Source organism: Bufo bufo, chromosome 5 (assembly GCF_905171765.1).
Source record: "Bufo bufo chromosome 5, aBufBuf1.1, whole genome shotgun sequence".
In the NCBI taxonomy this organism is placed as follows: domain Eukaryota; kingdom Metazoa; phylum Chordata; class Amphibia; order Anura; family Bufonidae; genus Bufo; species Bufo bufo.
The window spans coordinates 361,478,666-361,496,051 of record NC_053393.1 but is presented as its reverse complement, the minus strand read 5'-3'; the positions used below and the strand labels follow the sequence as shown (position 1 = coordinate 361,496,051).

The 17,386-nt window shown below is 44.0% G+C and overlaps 1 protein-coding gene across 2 annotated transcripts in view; it reads right to left on the bottom strand.

Annotated features, from left to right (window-relative positions):
• Positions 1-4,029: 4,029 nt before the first annotated feature.
• NFX1 (nuclear transcription factor, X-box binding 1) overlaps positions 4,030-17,386 on the bottom strand; it is a 128,569-nt gene continuing 115,212 nt past the window's right edge. For both annotated transcript variants that reach the window (XM_040431493.1, XM_040431494.1), the window contains 4 exons: positions 6,833-6,899; positions 5,694-5,839; positions 4,697-4,801; positions 4,030-4,580 (listed from right to left, as the gene is read on the bottom strand). In XM_040431493.1, coding sequence (XP_040287427.1) covers positions 4,505-4,580; positions 4,697-4,801; positions 5,694-5,839; positions 6,833-6,899 — 394 coding nt within the window. In that variant the 3' untranslated portion in view covers positions 4,030-4,504. The remainder of the gene's footprint in view (positions 4,581-4,696; positions 4,802-5,693; positions 5,840-6,832; positions 6,900-17,386) is intronic.

Genomic DNA, 17,386 nt, shown 5'->3' with positions numbered 1-17,386 from the left:
GGTGTGCCCTGTCAGGTTTATTAAGTGGGATTTCTTGCCTTATAAATGGGGTTGGGACCATCAGTTGCATTGAGGAGAAGTAAGGTGGATACACAGCTTATAGTCCTACTGAATCGACTGTTAGAATTTGTATTATGGCAAGAAAAAAGCAGCTAAGTAAAGAAAAATGAGTGGCCATCATTATTTTAACCCCTTAGTGACCACCCATACGTGTTTTTACGGCGGTCACTAAGGGGCCTTAGGATGGGCCGCCGCGTTTTTACAGCGGCCCAGTCTAAGCGCTGCACGGCTCCCCCGTGCAGCGGGGAGCGCAGACCTGGCTCTCACATGAGAGCAGGGTCCCTGCTCTAACAGCCCGGACCGGCAGGAGTGCCGATCCGGGCTGTTTAACCCTTTACATGCTGGGCGCAATGGCGCCCGCTGCATGTAAAGTGGTGACAGAGGGAGCGGTCTCCCTCTGTCTCCCATCAGCACCCCAAAAATGCGATCGCGGGGTGCTAATGTGTTGGAAAGCTTACCTTGCTTCCGATCAGGGCCCCGAGCCTGTCTTCCGTTACCTCCAGCAGGCTGTGCCTCTCTGGCGCAGCCTGCTGGTCAATGTTTGAATAGCATTGCTATTGAAATGCAATGCATTATAGAGATAATGCATTACATTTTAAAAGCAATCAAAATACTGTATATTATAGTCCCCTTGTGGGACTATTAAGTAGTAAAAAAATAGAAAAAAAAATACACATTTATTAAATTAAAAAAATTCCCTAAAATAAAAAAAATATGCTTTTTTTTCCATTGAAAATACGCTTTTCAATGAAAAAAATTGCAAAAAGAAAATATCCCCCATATGTTTGGTATTGCCGCGTCCGTACCGACCGGGACTACATAAATATTACATAAATTATCCCCTATGGTGAACGCCGTAAAAAAAAAAAAAGACAGAATTTCAAATTTATTCTTAGTTTCCACCGAAAAAAACGTAATAACAAGCGATCAAAAAGCGGCATTTACTCCAAAATCATACCAATGAAAAATACAAGTCGTCTTTCAAAAATCAAGCCCTCACACAATTCCATATATAAAAAAAAAAAAGTGGCAATGCAAAATCATTTTTTTGGTAATAAAAGGGGTTTTATTGCAAAAAAAGTTGTAAAACGTAAACTAAATTCTAAGTATTTAGTATCACTGTAATCGTACTGACCCAGAGAATAAAGATATTATGTTATTTGTTCAAGACTGTTGGAAGACCATTTCAGGGGACTACCTCTTGAAGCTCATCAAGAGAATGCCAAGAGTGTGCAAAGCAGTAATCAAAGCAAAAGGTGGCTACTTTGAAGAACCTACAATATGACATATTTTCACTTGTTTCACACTTGTTTGTTATATATATAATTCCACATGTGTTAATTCATAGTTTTGATGCCTTCATTGTCATGAAAATAAAGAAAACTCTTTGAATGAGAAGGTGTGTCCAAACTTTTGGTCTGTACTGTATGTATATGTATATCTACTAGCAGAAGGACCCGACTTCACATGGGTAGATTTTATCCATTTCATTTAATACTTCTGTGTGTGTCGTTAAAAGATATCGACAGTATCCCCCATAACAGTGACCTCCACAGTCCCCCACCCCTTAACACTGACCCCCCCCCACAGTGCCTCGCCACTTTAAAATTGGACCTCCCCTTCCCCTCAACTTTGACCTTCACAGCCTCCTGCCCCTTTAACAGTGAGTTTCACAGCACCCCACTTGACAGTGACCTCCTCAGGGGCCCATCTCCTTAACAGTGACCTCCACAGTACCCCGCTGCCTTAACTGTGACCTCACAGTACCCCGCTGCCTTAACAGTGACCTCACAATACCCCGCTGCCTTAACAGTGACCTCACAGTACCCCGCTGCCTTAACAGTGACCTCACAATACCCCGCTGCCTTAACAGTGACCTCACAGTACCCTGCTGGCCTTAACAGTGACCTCCACAGCAGTTGCCCCTTTAATAGTGGCCCCTGCCCCCTTTACAGTGACCTCCACAGTGCCGCCCCTTTAACAGTGACCTCCACAGCGCCCTGCCCCTTTAAAGCTAGGGCTACCCGACAACATGTGTCACGCGACATTTTGTCTCAACAATTTCTATAATTATAGGCTATAATGTCGCACTGCGACATGTGGCATGCTGCATCACGACAGTTGCAAAAAAATCAATCCAAGATGGATTTTTCTGCGACTGTCTTGTCGCAGTCACAGCATGTCACATGTCGCAGTGCAACACCATAGATTATCATTATAAAAATTGTCACGCGACACATGTAGCAGTGCAGTTGTGCCCTATGTGTCGTGAGACTAATTGTCTCAGTGTAGCCCTAGCCTAAAGCTGACCTACAGCAGTGAAGAAAAATGGCTGGGTTGTTATGGAAACCTGGAGTAAAACTGTGTGTATGTGGAGAATAAGGACCTGTGAGCTTCTATTGGCTGATAAGGGACATGTGACTGTGTGTATGGCAGTTGGAATATGAAGAGAAAGACTTGCAAGCGTCTATTAGCTAATGCAGGTCATTTTTGGGAATATCTCAGGAACGGTACGGAACATACACACACATATATACGTCCTTTGCATCTTTATATATAGGTGTAGGGGCTCTCCTATAATTTTCTGTATAAATTCCTTTCCAGACTGCTGTAATACAATAATCACAACAAACAAAATGTCACCAACGTTCATCCAAGAGAACAGGGTTTTTTCACATCAAGGGAATTTTTTTTTTTTTTTTTACAGGGGCACAGGTTAGGACCCTAGGGGTTATCTTCTCCAGGGTCAGACAAGCCCTTTAAACTAGGCACAATGTAGGTCTAGCTCAGTTGAATGCAGTGATACCTTTCAATTAGTAATCCCTTGCTTCATTCTAGTGAAAAAGTCATTTTAATCCATATGCAAATGAGCAGTTAAGTGCACTAAGAGTGCACCCAAGCAACTCTCTGCACCCTTGCTCCTCCTGCTTCCTCTGCCAGCCCCTCCCTCTTCTTGATTGACAGGACCAGACGAGATAACTATGCAGGAACCTGGCCTTGTCAATCAAGGAGAGGCTGGCAGAGGAAGTAGGAGGAGCCAGGGTTCAGAGTGGCTTGGTCGTGTCCCCAGTGCACTTATGTGCTCATTTGCATATGTATTTAAGCAGGTCCAATCTGCTGCCTTCCAGCTGTTGCAAAAGCTGTAGTCTGCCCAGGCAAGCTGAGATTTGTAGTTTTGCAACAGGTTGGACATACTTGTATTAAAGTACTTTTCCTGTAGAATGTCTGGCCTTGATGAAGAAGACAACCCCTTGACGTAAAAATCTCCATTCACCTATCCCCAAGTGATTGAGTTTTTTATGTTAGGGTGTACAGGTTAGGTCGCAAGGGGTCATCAGGTCCAAGGCGAAGGCTAGTCAACCCCTTTAATGGTCAATTTCACTGTGAGAGGTTCTCTTTGAAATGGAAGCATCACATTGTTAAGAAAAATTCTAAAATGATATATGGCATTTATATGATTATATGCTAAAGCCCTTCTTCCTTCACTGCCTAAAGTGATACTGTAAATGCATATCTTTTAAGTCCCAGTTTACACTGCTGGTTGCAGACATGATACTCATGCTTGGAAGTGAATCAGTTTTGCATTGAAGCACTTGCCAGGCCACATGGAGCTAGTCCCCTGGCCTTACTCAATGTATCTGAAATATACAAATGAAAATACTGTAAATGTAGTGGAAAGCGAGCAACAGATCGATACACTGAAAGCACAACATTCATCCGGAACAATGTGATCGTTCAGCTACCATGAAGATTCTCAATACCAACAGTAGAAACATTTGAGGCCTTTGTGCAGTGGCCATTTACACACTTACAAGAAAGCTGGATCGCTCTGATTCCACTCCACTATCTTGGCACATTAGCTGCATTTTTGTGGAGATATAGAATTGCTGCATGTTCAGATAACGGATTATGTAGGGTTGGTAGATCATTCTGGCAAGTTTTTCAGAGTCGGCGGGAAACAAAGGGAAACTAAACTTTTGGAAAATGATGCAGAAGTACTTTCTTTGGCTCTGCTCGGCTGCCCGAGGGTGTGGTGTACGGAGCCATGGAAAGTATAAGGGATACATGCTCCACACACAGAGCAGATGACAGGCAAAGAGTCACAGCGCTCCTGCCCCTTAGCATTACAAGTTTAGCTAACCTTTCACTTTCCAGTGGTGATCCACTTGGTATTATCCCTCCCTTACGATTAAAAACTCAGTGATGGAAGAGAAAAAAAAAAAAGGAAAAAATAAAATAAAAATCAGGCACAGAGAATGTACATATTGCATTGCTGAAATGGCTTGATGAGATGGATAATAGACTGCAGTTATTTTATTGTGATAGTTTAATTTTGTGCACATATCCCAGCAGTGCTTCGTGAATGTGTACTATACCTATGACCACTTAATAGCCACAGAAGTCCACAAACCCATTCCTGTATTCTCAGTCACTACTGATGTCACTAGTCTTGCACATCAAAGTAATCTATTATAGGTTCTTCTCTCATGGTCTTCGGTGGGCCACTGCTTGCACCATTTCTGAAATTAAAATAGGTAAGAATCGATGAGTAACACGGATCGGTTTTCAATAGGTCCTCTGCGCGATTCATAAACTTTGACAACATGTAGACACTTAACCTGATGCAGTCTCTCACCTTTCAGCCTGGTGTCTGTAATGGGCAATAGGAGGAGGGGGTCTTGCCTGGATTTCTCTTTCAATTACAGCCATAAGGGTAACATTTGGGCACATAGATTTGCCTCTGTAAAAGAGTCATAGTAAAGATGTATTATATACATATACAGACTTCAATGTGCCAGTATCTGGTTTTGAATTGAAGGGCTTTCTTTAAACAGACTGTCAAGTGGAATTAACTATTGTACATGGCTCACAGGTGGTTAAAGAAGCTTTGCTAACCTTTGCTTACCCTTTTAGATCCACATTATTGCTAGCCTGGTACTGCGCCACATGCTGGGAATACCAGCTCGGCCAATCACTGGTTCACCTCAACAGCCAGTGACTGGTTAAACAGGCCTAGATGGAACAATGGAGAACACTAAGGGACCAAAATGACAATGCGACAGAATGGGATTGTCGGAATCGGTGAGGGTGAGCATGTCTTTTTAACCACCCGTGAGCAACACGTCTTTATGTACATTGTCGAATTCTGCAAGATACACTAACACACTTGGACGATGCTAATCCAACAACATTACTGCTTACCACAAACACCTAAGGATCCATACAAGTGGGCTTTCACTTATGCAGTGGTGATCATCAATATGTGCATACAAAGTAAATGCGCCAGAATTCCACTGCGCCCATAAAAGAGCGCATGTCATGCACCGCTGTTATTTGGCGTCTTAGACGTGTCAACGCAACCATTTAGGACGCCTATTAAAAATGTGTGCCACTTTTGGCTGTAAAATATTAATGTATAATTTTGTCAGACATCAGGTAGTGTAACCATGTAACAAGCCTAGCCAAATTATAGTGCCTACATTTTGATCAATTTGGTGCAGATCCTTTTTACATAACAATTAATGAACTGACTACTGACTTTCCCTTATCATTTTCACTCCATCTTACAAATATGGCGTCTGTCTGTATGTACGTGTATCATACTCATACTCACAGTGTGACATTTAACTTACTTTACAGCAGTGATAACCACATTGCGTTTGGGCTCATTGTCATAGCTCACACTCTCCACACCGTACACTTCAGCAAGGTCATGGATAATCTTTCGATGGTCTCTGTTCATTGGTGGGAAACAATGGCTTTTTTTGGTTTGCTTCCCCTGCAATACAGTTCAATAAACAATACTGTTAGGATTAAAGCTGTAGATGCAGTGAACTACTAAAAATACTAACAATAGTTCTAGTACATTACTGTGCGTACAACACAGTGAGAGAAACACTGACGGAATATCATACAAAATAAACATGGAAGCCAACATATGTCCTGAACCATAGTGCTCTTAACTCTTTAATGACTGTCCACATTTTCTAACAGCGGGCAATGCAGGTGGAAAGACTGCACCGCTGCATTAATGCTCCTGCCGGGCAGATGCCGAAGCGGTTTAGAACGACATCTTCTCTTTTGCAGTCTACACAGTGCAGCCTACATAAGATGGGTCCCCCTGGCATAACAGAGGTAATGGCTCTTAGCATTCCTAGTTTGGCTTTGCCTGTGACTAATATCATGACAGGAGGCTGGTTTTCCCCTATAACTGTGGTTCCTAAGCAAAATAAAACAAGTTATAAAGGGTAAATCCCCCCCCCACAAATACACACATACATAAGTAGAAGAAAAAAAAATAAACTAAAGAAAAGAACTAAGCCAACACCAAACTGTTGCCTTAGCCTCCTCATTCACCCAAGACTATAAATATTAGGCATAAACACAACCACAAAAACAATCACAGAATAGTTTATTTTGGAGTCAATTTGCAAATTTAAAGAATTAGAATAAAGAACTATAATTTGAAAAAGTTTTATTGTGCAAGTAGCATAACATAATAAAATTAACAAACTTTGGTTTCTAATGTATCTGGATGATATGTTATATTTGCTGCTCATCTCATTCAATGTTTGTGTTATGGGGGATTTTGTTATTGTATTTAATGAAAACATTTGTTTTAGTTTTTTGATTTTATTTCAATAAAAAATATCTGATTTAAAAAACAAACTTTGGTTTCATTGTAATCGTACTGACCCGCAGAAAAAACTTCAGTGAACACTGTAAAACCAAATTTAAAAAAAAATGCTTGTAAAATGTAATATCCACCAACCTTATTGACTGCATCCACAAGAGCTTTAACTTCTCGCTCAATTTCAGAGACAAACTTTAAGTCTTTTCTGCACATTGAAAAGAAAACCAATTAATATTTAGTCATTCAATGGTCATCTTGAATTCTAATTTCCTAAAGTACCACTGATGCATTTACTTAGGACATCTAATAAAGTCCTAGTGAAAATAGGTCTCACCAGGACACATCCTAATCAGACAGGATTAATACTAGTTTTCTTCTGTAGGGATAATGGGAGTATTGTCCCCTAACCGCATACTTGTAAAAATGTTGGTGGCTCTTAAAAGATACCACCGGCATGCTGAACATGATGTAGGTGGGCAGCAGGTTATATGTCAGAAGAAGCTGAGGACATTGATATATAGTTAGGGAGGGGGAAGGGGGTCAAATAACTTGTAAACTATTAATTTAAAAGGTCACTGTACTTTCAAACTTTGTACAGACCAACAGTACAGGTGAACATAAGCAATGTTATAATATATCTTATCAGAGAGCACTGCATCTTTCTCCACTGATCAGGCTCCTTATCTGCCCCCCCCCCTCCTTTCCTGAAGTAACAATTTTTCTGTATTCTCTGCTAAATTGGTATTTAGCTCTTATATAAGTCTATGGAGTGGAGGGTGAGTGAGCTACAGAGTAAGAAACAAGCAAAAAGGCACAGAGACTGGAACAGTTAGTATGGTAAGTGTTAAATCTCCCCCAAGTGCTTTATATAAATCTAGACTGCTCAGTACTTCTTACTAATGTCCTATATGGTGCTTATAAGTAAGAGAGAATTAGGGAGCAAAATCTCCTGTCTCTGTGTGTAGTCTATGGGGGGACATGACAGCAGGCTAGTCCTCACCTACCATCTCAGGGACATCTGAGAATTAGAGGTGGAGCCTGCAGAGGGAACTATTTTGAAAAATGCATGATACAAGTCATATAGTTATTTGTCATGTACACCCAGCTTAAGGCCTTATTCACACGTCCCTTGTTACTTTCCTGATCTGTTCCGTTTTTTGCGGAACAGATCTGGAACAGAACTGGACCTATTCATTTTCAATGGGTCCTGAAAAAAAATCAGACATTGAGCTGTCCGTTTTTTTTCAGGACCCATTGAAAATGAATGGGTCCAGATCTGGTCCAGATCTGTTTCGCAAAAAACGGAACAGATCAGGAAAGAAACAACGGACGTGTGAATGGACCCTAAAGAGTATTTCTTTCCCAGAACTTAGATACTGACGTCCTAGCCTCAGAATTGGTTGGGGGTCTGACACCCAGCACCACCACCGATCAGCTGTTTTGGGCAGCCACTGGCACCAGAAACTATATGGTGGATGGAGCCAGAAGCAGAAGGCTTCGTCTACTGTGTAGTAACCATGCCAGAGTACTGCAGCCCGGCTCCAATTCAAGTGAATGATAGCTGTTCTGCAATACATCACTGTCCACTGCATAGTTCTGGCTCCACAAGCTGCTCAAAACAGCTGACAGGTAAGGTGGTGGGTGTCAGACACCCACCGATCTGATATTGATAACCTATCCTGAGGAGTCCCAGAAAACACCTTTAATCTGAAAACAGGCATATTTAAACCCCTGCTTATGCTTAGTAGTCATGTTGCAGGACAAACAGTGACTTACAGCTATGTCTATATACACACAGGCAGGTTGTCAGTCATTGACTAGGACTGTCCACTGAACTCCTAAGCATAGCATAGCAAGAGCAGGGACTGAAATGAATGAAATACAAGTTCTGAATCTTTTCCCACAAAACTATAAAGTAATCTGCTCCTCAGCAATCCCTGCTCTACAGTGTGCTGCCTGCAGATCTGACACCATGTTCATTTTGACAACTTCCCTTTGCCTCTAGCAGGTATAATTTAAATATAGCTGCTACTCAGGAGAACCAAAGTTTGTTTTAATGCGGTTAGGGAACAGGCTTACTGGTGCTCTGAACAGTAGCAAGAGTCCCCAATATTCTATGTCCTCAACCCGTGGTAAGTGTACTGGGAAACACACATTGTTACTGTCAGCAGGGCCGGCGTTAGGGGGGCAAACAGGCCAATTGCCCAGGGCCCCCTGCTGAGCTGCCCAGACAGATAGAAACATAAAATGTGTCGGCAGATAAGAACCATTTGGCCCATCTAGTCTGCCCAATATATCTGAATACTATGGATAGCCCCCGGCCCTATCTTATATGAAGGATGGCCTTATGCCTATCCCATGCATGCTTAAACCCCTTCACTGTATTTGCAGCTACCACTTCTGCAGGAAGGCTATTCCATGCATCCACTACTCTCTCAGTAAAGTAATACTTCCTGATATTACTTTTAAACCTTTGCCCCTCTAATTTAAAACTATGTCCTCTTGTAGCAGTTTTTCTTCTTTTAAATATTCTCTCCTTTTTTACCTTGTTGATTCCCTTTATCTATTTAGCAGTTTCTATCATATCCCCTCTGTCTCGTCTTTCTTCCAAGCTATACATGTTAAGGTCCTTTAATCTTTCCTGGTAAGTTTTGTCCTGCAATCCATGTACTAGTTTAGTAGCTCTTCTCTGAACTCTCTCTAGAGTATCTATATCCCTCTGGAGATATGGCCTCCAGTACTGAGCACAATACTCCAAATGAGGTCTCACTAGTGCTCTGTAGAGCGGCATGAGCACCTCCCTCTTTCTACTGGTAATGCCTCTCCCTATACACCCAAGCATTCTGCTAGCATTTCCTGCTGCTCTATGACATTGTCTGCCTACCTTTAAGTCTTCTGAAATAATGACCCCTAAATCCCTTTCCTCAGATACTGAGGTTAGGACTGTATCACTGATTTTATATTGGAAGAGAGCTGGTGGCCGCACCTGAGAAAAGCCCAGACAGCACAGCAAGGAGCCCTGGTCCCTGGTTTCCCACCCACTGAAGCCCGCAGGGTCCTTATGCTGTAGTGAGGAGCTGGGTGCTGCAACCATAGCAGCGGCTCCACAGCAGTCAGGCAGACATTGGCCACGCCCCCTTCCTCACTCTCACCGGAGGCCCTGCACTGGGAATGTAATGGCCTCCTCTGCTCCTGTGGTTTACTGATGAGTTCAGAATGTCACCCTCTAATTACCTGACATTTTCGGCTGGCCCCTCTCTCCTCTCTGTGCTGCAATAAATGCCAAGGGCTGCTTGTTGGAAGACATAACCTGATAGGTAAAGCTGGACAGTCCAGACCCCGGACTAACCGGAGGGGAGACAGCCTGTAGAGAATATACAGGACCTGTCCTCTGCATCCCCCCCTCCCCCATTGTAGCTGTTTTTTTTTTTTTTTTTTAACTATTTGCTGCCTGGAACACAGTTGTCTAAATATAATGTAATATTTATAATGTATCTAATGCTTGTCTATCTCACAAATATCTTTATTTCTGCATCCTCAATCTACCCATATATCTTTATCATCTGAATTTCTCATATCTATCTATCGATCTCCTATCTCGAAAAGAAAATTCCACGCTGCTCCCAAATGTTGTTCAGTGCGACGTTTCAGTCCTCTTACCAGGACTTTTGTCAAGCATTATAAAAATACAATGTAAAATAATGGGAAGCTCACCGGAGTAGAGCACGGCCCTTTACCATCCAATAGCTAATATGTCTCAATATATAATATATATATATATATATATATATATATATAAATATATATTTATATACAGGTATATACACACACACACAGACACACACACACACACACACACTAGTGGTCGGCTCATATGAAGTCAGGAAATCTCGTTTCTTACTATCACTCAAGGTAACAACAATATCAGAAATATTGTAACAATCAAACAATAATGTTAAAAAGGCGCCTTAAAACAATAAAAAAATCCATCAATGACATTCAGTCACAGTCTCTGCTTGTTGATGCCGGCGCCTCACGCATGCGTGGTAGGGGTTTCCAGACGCTGTTGGTATCGTGGCATTTATCCAAAGCGCTTCGATGTAATTCTATGTATCTTCTGATAGACTCCAGTGGTGTTGCAGGATAATTTCATACATAGCCACTGAGGAAGGAACCGCACGGTTTCGAAATGCGTCTGGCGTTAATAGCTGCGACTTAATGAAATTATTCTGCAACACCACGGGAGTTTATCAGAAGATAGAATTACATCAAAGCGCTTTGGATAAATGCCACGATACCAACAGCGTCTGGAAACCCCTACCACGCATGCGTGAGGTGCCGGCATCAACAAGCAAGTGCTGAGCAGACTGGGGACGGAGAACAACATAGATCCTTTGCCGGCACGAGTACCATCTGATTAGCGGCAACTTGGGGAACCGGTAAGAAGCACAATAGCGGACAATTTAGATATAAATGAGCCAGTAGACAGTATATGAAGACGTGCAACAAACTAACTAAATATATTGATTAAGAGAGAACACTGCATGAACGAAACTATTACAGGCACCCTACAAACTGTGCAGGCCTCACTGAAAACAATCTTATACTGTCGACATACGGCCATATTGGACACTGATAAATAATAAACGGAACACACTGATTTAGATTCCAACACAAAACGTTGCAGGATATTACTTGGATAGATCACAGATACAAGCAATTTTGGATCTATGTATACCAGCTTTTTATAGTTGCAGCTGTATCATAAAACCGATGAGTTGTGTGAGCTCCACAACTCAGAATATATGAGGGACCGTGACTGAATGTCATTGATGGATGTTTTAATTTTTTTATTGTTTTAAGGCGCTTTATAAAAATACTGTGTGAGAAAAGTCCTGGTAAGAGGACTAAAACGTCGCACTGAACAACATTTGGGAGCAGCGTGGAATTTTCTTTTCTATTTACTTGGATTCTGGATCACAGCCGCTGGCACAGCGTCATTCACATTGCTCCTGCTGTGCCGCTTGTGTTTTTTTTTATTTTTTATATCTCCTATCTATCCAATATCCATCTATCTATCCATCTATCTATCTGATATCTCTCAATCTCTGTGTCTATCTATCCCCCCATCTGTCTGTTTGTCTATCTAAAATTATGGAAGAAGGCAGCATTCTGACTTCAGTGAAACAAGTGGATTCCTTTATTCACCCAACACTCAATGCCATTGAGTGGGTGAATAAAGAAATCCACTTATTTTCATTTTTACTTGCATATTTTTTTTTTTCATATTTCTTTCTATTTGTTACTTTTTTACTTTGAATGCAGAGAACACATTATCTCCATGTCCCTTCTGTCTCTATATACAGAGCACTGGTAACGGAGAAGCACACTTAGGCCCCTTTCACACGAGCAGTGATTTTCACGCATCACTTGTGCGTTGTGTGAAAATCGCAGCATGTTCTATATTCTGTGTTTTTCACGCAACGCAGGCCCCATAGAAGTGACTGGGGCTGTGTGAAAATCGCAAGCAAGTGCGGATGCGGTGTGATTTTCACGCACGGTTGCTAGGAGACGATAGGGATGGGGACCCAATCATTAATATTTTCCCTTATAACATGGTTATAAGGGAAAATAATAGCATTCTTATTACAGAATGCATAGTACAATAGGGCTGGAGGGGTTAAAAAATAATAATATAATCTTGTTTACCATGGTGATGGATCATGTGACGGACCATGTGATGAGTGCAGTGACGTCATCAAAGGTCCTTTTCCTGTGCACAGCAAAGATGAAGACAGAAGAGAAGCCGGGCTGCGCGATCAAGTGGATTAAGGCGAGTTATATATATATTTTTTTTTAACCCCTCCAGCCCTATTGTACTATGCATTCTGTATTAAGAATGCTATTATTTTCCCTTATAACCATGTTATAAGGGAAAATAATAAAATCTACACAACACCTAACCCAAACCCGAACTTCTGTGAAGAAGTCCGGGTTCGGGTCTGGGTACCAAACAGTGAAAACCGACTTGTTTTAGTGTCAAAATCGCACCATTTTCCCTGAACGCATCCAGCCCCAATCCGCAACGCCCATGTGAAAGGGGCCTTAGAGCTCATGCACACAAACGTGTGCCGGCCATTCAGTGCAATTTGTGGTCCCCAAATGCACGGGCACCATCCATGCGGTTGCCGCAGATGGATCCAGACCCATTCAACTTGAATAGGTCTGTGATCTGTCCCCACCGCAAAAAAATGTTCCGTGCCTCCGTTCCACACTGCTCCTTCTGGATTGTGGACCCATTCAAGTGAATGGGTCTGCATCCGTGATATGGTGGGCACACAGTCGGTGCTCATATATTGCAGACGAGCAACGGCTGTCTGCATGAGCCCTTAGGCTGAGTTCACACTTCAGTTATTTACATCAATTATTGTAAGCCAAAACCAGGTGTGGGTCAAAAACACAGAACAGGAGGAAATCCTTCCATTAGACCTCATCTCTATGTAGCCTTCACTACTGGTTTGGGCTCACAATAACTGATGGAAATAACTGACCAACTAACTGAAGTGTGAACTGGGCCTTACCTGCTTCCTGACACTGGCTCCGATGCTCTCTGACCTCTACTTAGGTCCCCGGATGTCATCATCCATTTTGACGCTGCCTGCAACCAATCGGCGGTGACTTCTCCCCTTGTGTCAAGTGAATAAATGTGACCGTTGATAAACTACTTCAGTATTTGGGGCCCCGCTTTTAATTTCGCAGAGGGCCACATTTTGTCTAAAACCGGCACTGACTGTTAGGAATATGTTTAAAATGTTGGCTTAGGTATTAAGGGGGAGATTTATCAAACTGGTACTGGCTTAGATGCCCATGGCAGCCAATCAGATTCCACCTTTCATTTTCGAAAGGAGCTATGAAAAATGAAAGGCGGAATCTGATTGGTTGCTATGGACAACTAAGGCTATTTTCACACTAGCGTTTTCAATTCCGCTATTGAGATCCGTCATAGGATCTCAATAGCGGATGAAAACACTTCCGTTTCCCCATTCATTGTCAATGGGGACAAAACTGAACTCAACAAAATGGAGTGCACCAAAATGCATTCTGTTCCATTTGGTTGCGCTCCCATCGCGCACAGAATAAAGCTGCAAGCAGCGTTTTTCTGTCCGCGATGTGGTGCGGAGAAGGCGGATCCGTCCTGACACACAATGTAAGTCAATGGGGACGGATCCGTTTTCTCTGACACAATAGAAAACGGATCCGTCCCCCTTGACTTTCAATGGTGTTCATGACGGATCCGTCATGGCTATATAAGACATAATACAACCGGATCCGTTCATGTATTATTAAAACTGAAGCGTTTTTGCAGATCCATGAGAGATCCGCAAAAAATGCTAATGTGAAAGTAGCCTAAGGCAGTTCTACTTTAAACCAGTTTGATAAATCTCCCCCTAAATACATAGATAAAAATAAATCATTCCGTTAACAGTATTATAACAGTGTTTAGTCAGAATTCCAGATGTAGCACCTGGACCTACCCCTCCCCCACATTCCTACTAATCCAAACTTCTCAAACAATAAAGACTGCAGGATCTGACTACAAAAGGGCCGGAGACACGCAAGTCTGCAAAGAATGGTAACATAGCCTTTAATTAAAGCTTTTGTTTTTACTAGCTTTTCTAGAATAACACACACACAATTATATTATATTATATTATAATTGCGTGTGTATATATATATATATATATATATATATATATATATATATATATATATATACACACATACATACACACACACACATACATACATACATACACACACACACACACACACACACGTGAAACTCGAAAAAACAAGATTTTTGTATAACTTACCAGTAAAATCTCTTTTTCGCTCTTCCTTGGGGGACACAGGAGACCTTCGGTATAGCTCAGCTCCCTAGGAGGCGTGACACTAAGTGAAAACTGTTAAGCCCCTCCTCCAGCAGCTAAACCCTCAGCCTGGAGAGAGAGACTGCCAGTTGCGTGTCCAAGTAGTGAGAAAAGTCAATGTCCAACAAGTGGAACCAACAAGCCAACTACCCAACGGGGTAAACCAAGTCCGGAAACAGTGTAGAAAAAACAAACAATGAATGGGTGGGTGCTGTGTCCCCCAAGGAAGAGTGAGAAAGAGATTTTACTGGTAAGTTATACAAAAATCTCCTTTTCTCGCCCATTTTCCTTGGGGGACACAGGAGACCTTGGGACGTTCGAGAGCAGTCCAAGAGGGGGGGGACAACAGCTCCAAGGCGAAGCACCTGAAAGCATCAAGGAAACCGCCGCCTGCAAAACCAGGCGGCCCAAGGCAGCATCCGCCGAAACCAGAGTATGCACCCTGTAGAACTTGGTAAGGTGCGTAAGGAAGACCGATGGCCGCCTTGCACAATTGCGCGGCCGAAGCCCAATGTCTCCGGCCCAGGAGACACCGACTGCTCTGGAATGAACGGCAAGACCGAAGGTGGAACCCTGCCCTTGGCGCGGTAACCTCAGCAGTAACCATTGTGATGAAGCGGGCGAAAGCCACACTGGAGGTCGTCAAACCGTTGGGCGGACCTCCTAGAACCACAAGAGTCCGAGCGCTGACAAGAGCCGGTGATCTCCAAGTAAAAAAACTGCAAGGCCCGAACAACGTCCAATCGGTGAAGTGTCCGTTTCCGGGTGGGAAGGGGAGGACGATGGCCTCGTTGAGATGAAAGGCAGATACCACCTTCAGAAGGAAGGAAGGGACAGGATGGAGAACTGTCCTGTCCTGGGGAAGGACAGAATGCTCGGAACAAGAAGGGCCGCTATCCAGACACCCGTCTGAAAGACACTATGGTTACTGAAACACAACCGTACAGGACAGAAGAAGTAGTAGAGAGAACTTCTGTAACGGCTCCAAGGGGAAGCTTGGAGCGCCGAGAGCACAGTATGCAGTCCCCAGGGCGGTACCGGGGGACGGTACAGAGGAACCAATGAGCCACTCCGTGGAAGAAGGTCTTGACAGGCCCAAGAGGGGCCAGGGAACGCTGGAAGAGGATGGACAGCGCCGATACTGGACCCTTCAAGGAACAGAGTCCCAGGCCCAGGCCGGACTGGAGAAGGACAGAACCATGGGGAGAGAAAGGCAGAGTGGGGGAATGCCCAGCTTCCCGCAGAACCCCAGGTAAGAACTCTAAGTCTGATATAGATCCTGGACGAAGCACGGGAGGGGGAGGGCAGTGAAGGAACAGCCTCTGAAGTCAGGCCGGGGCAGAAGCCACAGCGAGAGCCAAAACAGAGCCGGCGAGAAAAAAAGCTACTCTGTGAGACGCCCGGCTCACCGCCTCGCAGAAGGCAAATACCCTGAAGAACCCAAAGTGGAGGTCCCCCGGACCTGGATAATCGAGCACCCAAGAGAAGTTGGGTGACCTTCCCGAGGGGAGCGGCCCGAACCTGGTAGCAGAGCAGAACTGAAGCACAGAGGGCGCCCATAGGAAGGACTCATACCACGCTGCATCCAAAGAGGAGGAATTGGTAGTAGGCGAGGGAACCGTAGTCCCGCCAGAGCCAACGCAGAATTCAAGGGGCGCTGCAGACAGCACTCTCGTCCATGTGACCGCCTGCGCAGGGAAGCAATGCAGCGGGAGGACAAATGGGTACGCATCAAGGAACCACGAACACTCCCCAGGTGGAAGGGCCAACGAACATGGTGGATACCGTCACAATGGAACCGCAATATACAATCCAAAACTGAGAATGAGTACCGCCTAGCTCGGTGCAGTAGAGAGCAAGCCGAACCCGTCCAGGTCAGGTGGAAGCAGAATTATCTCTTCAGAGAAGAGTGCAAAGTTTGCTGCAAGCACCGTATCCCAAGAGAAACAAGTATGTCGCAGGAGGAAGGGAGGCATACGTATGAGCAGCCACGTAAGCAGTGAGAAGGCCAACCAACCTACGGGAGGAGAAGGCATACACGGCCCAAACAACGCAGAGCGCACAAGAACGTCCGCTCACTGCAAAATAGTCACTCAGCGAAGGGGGCCAGCCACAGAGTCCCACAGTATCTTATGGAAGTGCAAAGTGCCGCCTGGAAGGGAGTTATGCACAAGACTAGTATGGCATGCGATGGAACGCAAGCAGTCCGCCCAGAAAGGAGGGAAATGTACCTGGCAAACACTGCAGTCGGTAAGAGTGCAAAAGGCCCGCCCCAAAAGGGGGTGATGCCCAAGGCCAGTACCGACTTCAGAGAAGTAGGACATACTATATTCCGCACAGAAGGGGGCCAGGCACATGGCCGCACAGTATCTAGTAGGAACGCAGGAGGTCTGCCTAGCGAAAGGGGAACATGCACAGGGTTATCCTAGCATTAAGTGATGGTGCAATAATCCACCCAACACAGAATTTCGTGAGAGTGCAACTACTCCGCCAATGAAGGGGGACATGTATGAGTCCAGCACAGCATACACAAGGACAGCCGTGAGTCTCATTGGCGTGCAAAATTCCGCCCATGGAATGAGAGGTGGTCATGCACCAGGCCAGCACCGTATCCAATGGGAGTGCAAGCATTCCACCCAAGGAAGAGGCCCATGCTCTGGCCAGCAACGTATCCGGTGAGAGTGCAGCATTCCACCCAGAGAAGGGGGGTCATGCACATTGCCAGCATCGCATCCAGTGAGAGTGCAAGCACCCCGCCATG